The 11,612-nt window shown below is 48.1% G+C and overlaps 1 protein-coding gene across 2 annotated transcripts in view; it reads left to right on the top strand.

Moving 5' to 3' along the window:
• Positions 1–1,389: 1,389 nt before the first annotated feature.
• The window catches only part of trim25 (tripartite motif containing 25), a 69,945-nt gene continuing 59,722 nt past the window's right edge, over positions 1,390–11,612 (top strand). For both annotated transcript variants that reach the window (XM_063030707.1, XM_063030705.1), the window contains exon 1: positions 1,390–2,213. In XM_063030707.1, coding sequence (XP_062886777.1) covers positions 1,578–2,213 — 636 coding nt within the window. In that variant the 5' untranslated portion in view covers positions 1,390–1,577. The remainder of the gene's footprint in view (positions 2,214–11,612) is intronic.

Raw genomic sequence — 11,612 nt, 5'->3', positions numbered from 1 at the left:
AAAAATACCCATGGACTTGGTCTCCACCACAGTCTGTGGCAGAGCATTCCACAGATTTACTACTCTCTGGCAAAAAGAATTCCTCCTTGCCTTTGTTCTAAAAGGTCACTCCTCAATTTTGAGACTGTGACCTCTCGTTCTGGATACCCCCACCATAGGAAACCTCCTCTCCACATCCACCGTATCTAATTCTTTCAACATTCAGTAGGTTTCAATAAGATTGCCCCACATTCTTCTAAAATCCAGTGAGTACAAGCCCAAAGCTGCCAAGTGCTCCTCATGTGAACTCCTTCATTCCCAGAATCATCCTCTCCAATGACAATGCATCCTTTCTGAGATATGGGGCCTAAAACTATTGACAATACTCCAAGTGCGGCCTGACTAGTGTCTTATAAAGCCTCAGCATTATTTCCTTGCTTTTATATTCTATTCCCCTTGAAATGAATGCCAGCATTGCTTTTGCCTTCTTTACCTCAGACTCAACCTGTAAATTAGCCTTCAGGCAGTCTTGCACAAGGACTCAAGTCCCTCTGCCCCTCTGATGTTTGAACCTCCCCACTTAGATAATAGTTTGCACTATTGTTCCTTTTACCAAAATGCATTATCATACATTTCCCAACACTGTGTTCCATCTGTCACTTTATGCCTATTCGAATTTGGACACCGAAGCTTGAGGAATTGATGGCTTGGGGACTTTGGACAGATGGACACAGCGGAGATGGAGGAATTGATGGCTCTGGGGAACAAGCACAGTGGAGGACTCAGGCTGACTGGCCACAGTCTTCGAGTGGAAACTGCAGAGGGTCAGCCACACCTTGGCCTGAGCCTTGCTCGGAGACAGAGGAGGTGATGCCTGGGGACCGATCTGGGTATGGGTGCCTGGGTGGCCCCAAGATGAAGGGTGAATGGGCTCGTGGGGACAGGTATGAGGGGTGGGAAGTAGAACAAACGACCATCTGCCTTCAGTGAGCGGAACTTACTGTCAGGGTATCCCGTCAGTGGGCGGGGCTCCTGTCCGGCATCCCGTCAGTGGGCGGGGCTCCTGTCCGGCATCCCGTCAGTGGGCGGGGCTCCTGTCAGGGTATCCCGTCAGTGGGCGGGGCTCCTGTCCGGCATCCCGTCAGTGGGCGGGGCTCCTTCCAGGGCCTTCCGTCAATGGGCGGGGCTCCTGTCAGGTATCCCGTTAGTGGGCGGGACTCCTGTCAGGGCCTTCAGTCAGTGGGCGGGGCTCCTGTCAGGGCCTTCAGTCAGTGGGCGGGGCTCCTGTCAGGGCCTTCAGTCAGTGGGCGGGGCTCCTGTCAGGGTATCCCGTCAGTGGGCGGGGCTCCTGTCAGGGTATCCCGTCAGTGGGCGGGGCTCCTTCCAGGGCCTTCAGTCAGTGGGCGGGGCTCCTGTCAGGGCCCTCCGTCAGTGGGCGGCAGCGCTGGTCACGGCTCCCCATCAGCAGACAGCGATCCGGTCAGGGTCTCCCGACCGCGGGTGTAGCTCCGGTTACGGTCTCCCGTCAGCAGACGGCGATCCTGTCAGGGCCTCCCGACCGCGGGCGGGCCGGTGTAGCTCCGGTTACGGTCTGAGGGATGGCTGAGCTAGTGCGGGAAGTGGAGGTGCTGCCGGGCCTGGCGGCCGAGTTGACGTGCGCCATTTGCCTGGAGCTGCTGCAGGAGCCCGTGACAGCGCCGTGTGGCCACAACTTCTGTCGGGACTGCCTGTCGCTGTACTGGGCGGACGATCGCGTCGGCCTCAGCGGCTTCAGCTGCCCGCAATGTCGCTGCCACTGGGCCCAGCGGCCCGAGCTGCGGCCCAACCGCGTCCTCTGCACGGTGGTGGAGGGACTGGAGCGCGTCCGCAGTAGTGCCGAGACCGTGGGCAAGGCTGGGGCCGAGACCGTGGGCAAGGCTGGGGTTGAGCCCGGACCCACCGTGCCCTGTGACGCCTGCCCGCCGGCCGCCGCCGCCGCGGCCCTCCGCACCTGCCTTACCTGCCTGGCTTCATTCTGTGCCGAGCACCTGGAGCCGCACCAGCAGAGCCCGGCCCTCCGCTCGCACAGCCTTCGCCCGCCGCTGCCCGACCTCGCCCAGCGCCGCTGCCCCAGCCACGGCAAGCTGCTGGAGTTCCGCTGCTGCCAGCACGGCGACTGCCTCTGTGCCGTCTGCTTGCTCGAACACCGAAGCTGCAGCACCGTGACCGAGGAAGAGGCCCGCGAGAAACGCGAGGTGAGGCACGAGGGCGGGAAGGGGGAAGGGGCTGGGGAGGGGTGACTGGTGTGCAGAATGACGGGATGGGGCGGGTGGAGAGGCGTATGGTAAAGTGTGTAGGCCCTAGGGAGAAGGGGAGGGGAGTGTGGAGGAGGAAAGGCGGAGGGTGAGAGTGGAGAGGGTGGTAGAAGAGTGAGGGAGACTTGGGGATGAAGGGATGGGAGGGCTAGAGTGGAGAGGGTGACAAGAGGGGATATTGGGGATGCAATGGCTACCGGTGGAGAGGTGAGGGCTGGGGTACACAGTAAGGTGGCACTTGAGGGTTGGGGGTACGATGGACATTGGCAGTCAGAACAAGCTCCTGTTGCATCAGTTAGTAGATCTGGGAGCTGCATTGTTACTAGATCTTTGTCTGTTGGTCTTCTACGTTGTGGATGGGATAGGCATTTGGGGTGGGGGGAATGTAGACCAAATGCAGGCGATGGACTAGTCCCAATAGGCATGGATGTGTGAGTACTATTTTGGATACCTCAATGTCTCTATCAGACATCACCTTCTCTCTGCCGTCACACACCCGGGAAGGTGTGAAGGGCGAGTCCCAGCTGAACCAAGACCCCGGGCACTGTGATAAAGGGGCAGGAGGGATTTATAGGGACCAGGTCACAGTGGAGCTGAACAAGCGTATGAAGTGTCTCCTTCCCCAGCAATGGAAAGGGAAGCAACTGTGTGTAAGCTGGCCTTGTTTTTAGTGAGGGTTATTAGAATGATAGCAGTTAGGGGCATCGTTCACAGACAGTGACTGTGCCTGGCCTTCCTTGCATCACAGTGAGTTCAGCACCTGCTCCACTTCACCAGTATTGAAACTGGATTCAGCAAGTTGACTAGTTCTGCTCTTTGTTCTTTTCTGATAAGCAGTGTTTTATCTGATGTTTGTGTCACAGTGACGCACACAAAGCCAACACAAGGTAGAGTGACACAGGTATGACCTGGGTTGTTAGCCACGTCATATATTGCACTTGATTTCTCCCTATCTGTGGAGCAGGTGTGGCAGAGGAACCCAGTGAGCAGAATGAGCCGCTGTCCATACTGAGGCTGGAGCGCTGGCCCAGTTATTTACACTGACGGGATGCCATTAGGCCCGCTAAGCCTGTCATGTCGTTAAATCAGATCATGTGATCTGTATGCTGCGCCCCACCCCATCTAGTCCCAATTTCCTGCATTTGGGCCATATCCCTTGAAGCTCCTCCTCTCTATCTACCGATCTACATGGTGCTTAAGTGCCACTGCCTGCCTGATCACTTCCTCTGGCAGCTTAATCCATTTCACCCTGTGTGTGAAACCGTTGTCCCTCAGGTCCCTTTTAAATCTTTTCCCCTCTCACCTTAAACCTATATCCGCTAGTTTTGGACTCCTCTTCCTTGGAGTAAAGACTGTTACCATCCACCTTATCCATACCCCTCATGATTTCCAACACTTCTGTAAGATCGCCCCTTATTTTCCTATGTTCCAAGGAATAAAGGCACTCCTGTAGTCCTGGCAGCATCCTTGTAAATCCTTTTCTCATCTGGGTAGTTCTAAAGTAAGTACATGTTCAGCACAGCGTTGTGGGCCACAGGGCCTATATTGTGCTGTAGGTTTTCTATGTTTCTTTCCTGATGGGAGTTGTAGACAGACCTCTGAACAGTCACCGGGATGTAGGCTACAAATTACAATGGGAGATAGGAAAGTCTTGTCAAAAGGGCAATATTATGATGGTCATGGGGGATTTCAATATGCAGGTAGATTGGGAAAATCAGGTTGGAGCTGGATCCCAAGAGGGGGAATTTGTAGAGTGCCTCTGAGGTGACTCTTTGGAGCAGTTCACGGTTCAGCCCATCAGGGGATCAGCTATTCTAGACTGGGTGTTGTGCAATGAACTAGAATTGATTAGACAGCTTAAGGTAAAGGAACCTTTAGGGGAACGTGATCATAATATGATAGAATTTATCCTGCAGTTTGAGAAGCTAAAGTCAGATGTATCACTATTACAGTGGAGTAAGCAGTATTAGAGGCATGGGCGAGGAACTGGCCAAAGTTGATTGGAAGGGAACACCAGCAGGAGTGATGGCAGGCCAACAATGGCTGGAGTTTCTGCGAGCGATTCAGAGACATACAGTAGATTCATCCCAAAGAAGAATTAGTATTCTAAAGTCAGGAGGACAAAACTGTGACTGACAAAGTTAAAGCCAACATAAAAGCCAAAGAGAGGGTATATAATAAAGCAAAAATAGTGGGAAATTAGAGGATTGAGAAGCTTTTAAAAACAACAGAAGGCAACTTAAAAAGTCATAAAAAAGGAAAAGATGGAATATGAAAGTAAGCTAGCCAATAATAAAAAGAATACAAAAGGTTCTTCAGATACAAACAAGAGGTGAGGGTAGATATTGAACCACTGGAAAATGGCGCTGGAAAGGTAGTAACGGTGGACAAGGAAATGGTGGACAAACTGAATAAGTATTTTGCATTAGTCTTCACTGTGGAAGACACTAGCAATATGCTGGAAGTTTGAGAGTTGACATTACTGGGGAGGAGTGTTCCATAGTTTCATAGGCATCCGTTAGTCTTGTGAGACCATGGATTTGTGCCTTGGAAGGTTTCCAGGGCGCAGGCCTGGGCAAGGTTGTATGGAAAACCAGCAACTGCCCATGCTGCAAGTCTCCCCTCTCCACGACACCGATGTTGTCCAAGGGAAGGGCATTAGGACCCATACAGCTTGGCACCGGTGTTGTCACAGAGCAATGTGTGATTAAGTGCCTTGCTCAAGGACACAACACGCTCCCTCAGCCAAGGCTCGAACTAGCAACCTTCAGATCACTAGACGAACTCCTTAACCACTTGGCTACATGCCAACACACTGGGGAGAAGGTGCCTGGGAAACTGAAAAGTTTGAAGATAGATAAGTCACCTGGATCAGATGGTGTACAGCCCGAGGTTCTGAAGGAGGTGGCTAAAGAGACTGTGGAGGCAATACTAATGATCTTTCAAGAACCACGAAATTCTGGAATGGTTCTGGAAGACTGGAAGATTGCAAATGTCACTCCACTTTTCAGGAAGGAAGGGAGGCAGAAGAAAGGAATTGATAGACTATTTAGAGCTCAGATAAAATGGGCCGGAAGTCAGCATGGTTTCCTTAAGGGAAAATCATGCCTGACAAGTGTGTTGGAATTCTTTAAAGAAATAACAAGCAGGAAAGACAAACGAGAATCGGTGGATGTTGTGTAATTGGATTTTCAGAAGGTGTTTAACAAGGTGCTATGTATCAGGCTGCTTAACAAGTTAAGAGCCTATGGTATTACAGGAAAGATACTAGCATGGATAGCGAATTGGCTGATTGGCAGGAGGCAAAGAGTGGGAATAAAGGGAGACGTTTCTAGTTGGCTGCTGGTGACTGGTGATGTTCTCCTGAGGTCTATGTTGGGACCAATTCTTTGATAAATTTAGTCAAGAAAAAAGAGAAGTATGTAAAGCTTTGGAAGTTGGGATCAAATGAAGCACAAGGAGTACAGTCGGCCCTCTGTATCCGCGTGTTCTGCATCCGCAGATTCAACCAACCGCGGATCGGGATCGGGAAAAAAAACGGAAGTTCTCTCTCCAGCACTCGTTGTTTGAGCATTGTTCACCTCGCATCTAGTTCAGTCGCTACTTGTGTTGTGTGCACCCTTTGTTTCTGTGAAAAAAATGGCTCCTAAAAAGCAATTAAGTGGTCAAAGCAATTCCTCAAAGGCCAAGAGGGAGAGTAAAGTACTGTAATCCAGAGATGATTAAAAGTATTACTCGCTGTTTGAGCGTTGTTTGCCAAGAGGGAGAGTAAAGTACTGTAATCCAGAGATGATTAAAAGTATTACTCGCTGTTTGAGCGTTGTTTGCCTCGCGTCTTGTTCGGTCGCTACTTGTGTTGTGAGTGAGAGGAAGGAGTTTAAGGCTAGTAAGGGATGGCTGGCTAGCGATGTAAAGCACCACAGCCTCAAGAACTTCAAGATCACGGGAGAATCGGGATCAGCTGATGCCGAGGCAGCATCAGCGTTTCCCAGAAGAGCTACGATGGTTGCGTCTGTACTGAACATGTACAGACTTTTTTACTTGTCATTATTCCCTAAACAATACAGTATAATAACTATATACATAGCATTTCCATTGTATTGGGTATTATAAGTAATCTAGAGATGATTTAAAGTATGCGGGAGGATGTGCGTAGGTTATATGCAAATACTACGCCATTTTATATACAGGACTTGAGCATCTGTGGAATTTGGTATCTGCGGGGTGTCCCGGAACCACACCCCCGTGGATTCGGAGGGCCGACTGTATAAAGAAGCCAGAGAAGAACAAAGGAGGGGCCATGAAAAGTTCTTGGCAAGTAGGGTTAAGGTGAATCCCGACATTTTATGCATTCAAGAGCATGAGGATAACTATGGAGAGGGTGGGAGTTCTCAAGGATAAGGGGGGAACATTTGTTTGGATGCAAAGAATGTGAGTGAGGTACTTAATGAGTACTTCACTTCAGTATTTACCAAGGAAAAGAATATGGAGGACCAGGAGATCAGTGCTGAGTGTATAAACACATCAGGGTGTTTAAAGTTCAAAGAGGAGGAAGTGTTGGGCCTGTTAATAAGGTGGATAAGTCCCCAGGACCCGATAAGAGTTACCCTTGGTTGCTGGGCCCTTGACTGGTTTCTTTGTGTCGTCTCTAGCCACAGGTGAGGTCCTGGAGGACTGGTGAGTGACTAATATTGTATCTCTATTTAAGAAGAGAACAAGGGAGGATCCTGGGAACTATAGACCGGTGAGTCTCACATCAGTTGTAGGGTAATTGCTGGAGAAAATTCTTAGGGATAGGATATATAAGCACTTGGAAGCCCATGACCTAATTAGGGAGAACCAGCACGGATTTGTGAGTGATTGGTTGTGCCTTACCAACTTGATTGAGCTTTTAGACAAAGTGACAAGAGAGACTGATGAGGGTAGGGCAGTGGATGTTGACTACATGGATTTTGGTAAGTCATTTAACAAAGTTCTTCATGGAAGGCTAATCGAGAAAATAAGACACATGGGATCTTTGGCCAGTTGGCTGCTTGGATTCAGAACTGGCTTGCGCAAGGAAGACAGAGTTGTGGTTGAAGGGACTTAAATTTGAGCTGGATGTCTGTAATTAGTGGAGTTCCACAGGGATCTGTGCTGGGATCTCTGCTTTTGTGATGTATATAAATGACCTGGATGAAAATGTAGATGGGTGGGTTGGTAAATTTGCCGATGGTGGAGTTTAACCCAGATAAATGTGAGGTGTTGCATTTGGTAGGGCAAATGCAAGAAGACATATACTGCTGCTGAGCAGGGAGATCTTGGGGTCCAAGTTCATAGCTCCTTGAAAGTGCCAATACAGGTCAATAAGGTGATTAAGAAGGCTTTTATTAGACTGAGTTCAAAAGTCAAGAGGTTCCGTTGTAGCTTTCTAAAACTCTAGTTAGGCCGCATCTGAAGTATTGTGTATAGTTGTGGTTGCCCCGCAATGGGAAGGATGTTGAGGCTTTGGGGAGGGTGCAGAAGAGATGTAGCAGTATGCTGCCTGGTTTAGAGAGCATGTACTGTCATGAGAGGCTGGATAAACTTGGGTTGTTTTCTCTGGAGGCTGAGGGGAGATCTGATAGAGGTTTACAAGATTTTGAGAGACATATATAGAGTGGACAGAGAGTGGACAGCTGGCATTTATAGCGAGAGGATTCGAGTACAGGAGCAGGGAGGTACTGCTCCTGTAGTTGTACAAGGTCTTGTACAAGCAGTTGTACAAGGTCTTGGTGAGACCACACCTGGAGTATTGTGTGCAGTTTTGGTCCCCTAATCTGAGGAAAGACATCCTTGCCATAGAGGGAGTACAAAGAAGGTTCACCAGATTGATTCCTGGGATGGCAGGACTTTCATATGAAGAAAGACTGGATGAACTGGGCTTGTACTCGTTGGAATTTAGAAGATTGAGGGGGGATCTGATTGAAACGTATAAGATCCTAAAGGGATTGGACAGGCTAGATGCAGGAAGATTGTTCCCGATGGTGGGGAAGTCCAGAACGAGAGGTCACAGTTTGAGGATAAAGGGGAAGCCTTTTAGGACCGAGATTAGGAAAAACTTCTTCACACAGAGAGTGGTGAATCTGTGGAATTCTCTGCCACAGGAAACAGTTGAGACCAGTTCATTGGCTGTATTTAAGAGGGAGTTAGATATGGCCCTTGTGGCTAAAGGGATCAGGGGGTATGGAGGGAAGGCTGGTGCAGGGTTCTGAGTTGGATGATCAGCCATGATCATAATAAATGGCGGTGCAGGCTCGAAGGGCCGAATGGCCTACTCCTGCACCTATTTTCTATGTTTCTATGTTTATCTCTTTCCCAGAGTTGAAATGTCTAATAGCAGAGACATGGATTAGAGGTGTGAAAGTGAGAGGGATGTAAGGGTTTGTTTTTTTTAATTCGGAGTCGTGGATGCCTGGAATATGTTGCCTGATGTGGTGTTTGAGGCAAATGCATTGGAGAATTTTAAGAGACATTTGGATAGGCACGTGGATGTAGGGAAGATGGAGGGATATGGACATGGTGTAGGTAGGAGGGAATAGTACTTGTGTGTTTTGATTTGCTTTTTAGTTGGTTTGGCACAACATTGTGGGCTGAATTGACTGTTCCTCTGCTATCCTTTCTATGTTGTATGAAAGAGATTTTAAAAATCTGAGATGAAAAGGCACTTGGGAGTTCTCATGGAGGATTCCCTAAAGGTTAATTTGGAGGTTGAGTCAGTGGTGAGAAAAGCAAATGCAATGTTAGCATTCATTTCAAGAGGACTAGAATATAAAAGCAGGGATATAATATTGAAGCTTTATAAGGTACTGGTTATGTCTCACTTGGAGTTTTGTGAGCAGTCTTCGTCCCCTATCGTGGAGGGGATGGGCTGTCATTGGAGTGGGTTCGGAGGACGTTTACAAGAATGATTCCAAGAATGAGAGGGTTACCATATGTAACATTAAAGTAGGTTCATGGGTTTGGTAAGTGAGACAAAAACAATGATTGCAAATAAAGATATTAATCATTTATTTGCAAACATAGAATATAGAAATCTACAGCACATTACAGGCCATTTGACCCACAATGTTGTCCCGACCACGTAACCTGCTCTAGAAACTGCCTAGAATTTCCCTAGCGCATCCCCTCTGTTTTTCTAAACTCCATGTGCTTATCTAAGGGGCTCTTAAAAGACCCTATTGTATCCGCCTCCACAACTTCCACCAGCAGTGCATTCCACGCACCCACCACTCTCTTTGTGAAAAACCTACCCCTGACATCCATTCGGCAGCTACTTCCAAGCACCTTAAAACTGTGCCCCCTTGTGTTAGCCATTTCAGCCCTGGGAAAAGCCTCTGGCTATCCACACGATCAATGCCTCTCATCATCTTATACACCTCTATCAGGTCACCTCTCATCATATTGCATTAAACTGTTGCTGCTAAGTTAAATAATTTCATGTCACATGCCAGTGATAAACCTGATTCTGATTTTGATTCTAAATCTCCTCTCTACGCTCTCTATAGTATCCACATCCTTCCCGTAGTGAGGTGACCAGAACTGAACACGTGAGGTCTTTGATGCCATGTCCAATCAGGAACCTATCAATCTCTGCTTTAAATACACCCAATGACTTGGCCTCCACAGCTGCATGTGACAACAAATCCCAGAAATTCACCATCCTTTGGCTAAAGAAATTTCTCTGCATCTCTGTTTTGAAAGGGCGCCCCTCTATCCTGTGCCCTCTTGTCCTAGACTCTCCCACCATGGGAAACATCCTTTCCATATCTATTCTGTCTAGGTCTTTCAACATTTGAAAGATTTCAATGAGATTCCCCCTCATCCTTCTGAATCCCAGTGAATACAGACCCAGAGCTATTAAACATTACGCGCATGATAACCCTTTCATTCCTGGAATCATCTTCGTGAACCTCCTCTGGACCCTTTCCAATGCCAGCATATCTATAAAGCCTCAGCATCACCTCCTTGGTCTTGTATTCTAGACCTCTTGAAATGAATGCTAACATGGTATTTGCCTTCCTCACCACCAACTCAACTTGCAAGTTAACCTTCAGGGTGTTCTGTACAAGGACTCCCAAGTCCCTTTGCATCTCAGATTCCTGGATTTTCTATCTATTTAGAAAATAGTCTGCACATTTATTTCTACTACCAAAGTGCATGATCATGCGTTTTCCAATGTAACCCTCAGGCTTGCCCAGCTCACGTTCGTCTAGGGGAATCAGCCTTCGGCCCCGCCAAACTGGGTAATCACGTTTGTGTGCCCTTAGTTACAGACCCACTACGCAAGGTACCAGACAGTACACCATATGCAATTAAATGATAGAACTTTATGAATCTTCATCTGAAGATAGGGTTAATCATGAAAATAAACAAAACAAGAAAAGGGCGCAAGTCAAAGTCAAAATCCCAGTTCGAGCTCACTCAGTAGTCATCCTTCCACCATCGATCTTCTCCGAACGTCGTCGACCTTCGGACTCTCAGATCCCAGCCCACTCTGTCTGATGGCCCACCAGCTCTCTCCACACACATCTTCCCTCTTCATCTCTCCTCGACAAAAGACCACGAAAAACCCGGCTCCCAGACACAGAAGAAAGAACAACATTTCCTCATTGGCTAACCCCTGCATACCAAATCCCGTTATCTCCAGCCATAACCCAAACATTGCTGCTACAGAGAAACCGTTACATCAGCAGTGAACATTACAGAGAAGCCATTACACCAACGTTGTATTTCATTTGCCGCTTTCTTGCCCATTCTCTTAATCTGTCTAAGTCCTTCTGCATCCTACTTGTTTCCTCAACATTACCTGCCCCTCCGCCAATCTTTGTATCATCTGCAAACTTGGCAACAAAACCATCTATTCCATCATCTAAATCATTGATATACAGCATAAAAAGAAGTGGTCCCCACACCGACCCCTGTGGAACACCACTAGTCACTGGCAGCTAACCAGAAAAGGATTCTTTTATTCCCACTCGCTGCCTCCTACCAATCAACCAATACTCTAACCATGTTAGTAACTTTCCTGTAATACCATGGGCTCTTAACTTGGTAAGCAGCCTCATGTGTGGCACCTTGTCAAAGGCCTTCTGAAAGTCCAAATATACAACATCCACTGCATCCATTTAGGAGGGGGGATTGATAAGTTCGTGGCCTAAGGTAGGAGGAGATGAGTTATTAACTTCAAACTTTCTGCATAATCACTCAAGGAGTTGACCTGTATGTGCATGTAACAAGAGCTGTGTAACACATCTCCCTCTACCTCAGGCCACGAACTTATCAATCACCCCTGCTGTGGACATTTTCTGGAGGTCTAAG

This window comes from Mobula hypostoma, chromosome 22 (genome assembly GCF_963921235.1).
Source record: "Mobula hypostoma chromosome 22, sMobHyp1.1, whole genome shotgun sequence".
NCBI lineage: Eukaryota > Metazoa > Chordata > Chondrichthyes > Myliobatiformes > Myliobatidae > Mobula > Mobula hypostoma.
This window is presented reverse-complemented; position numbering and strand designations above follow the sequence as displayed.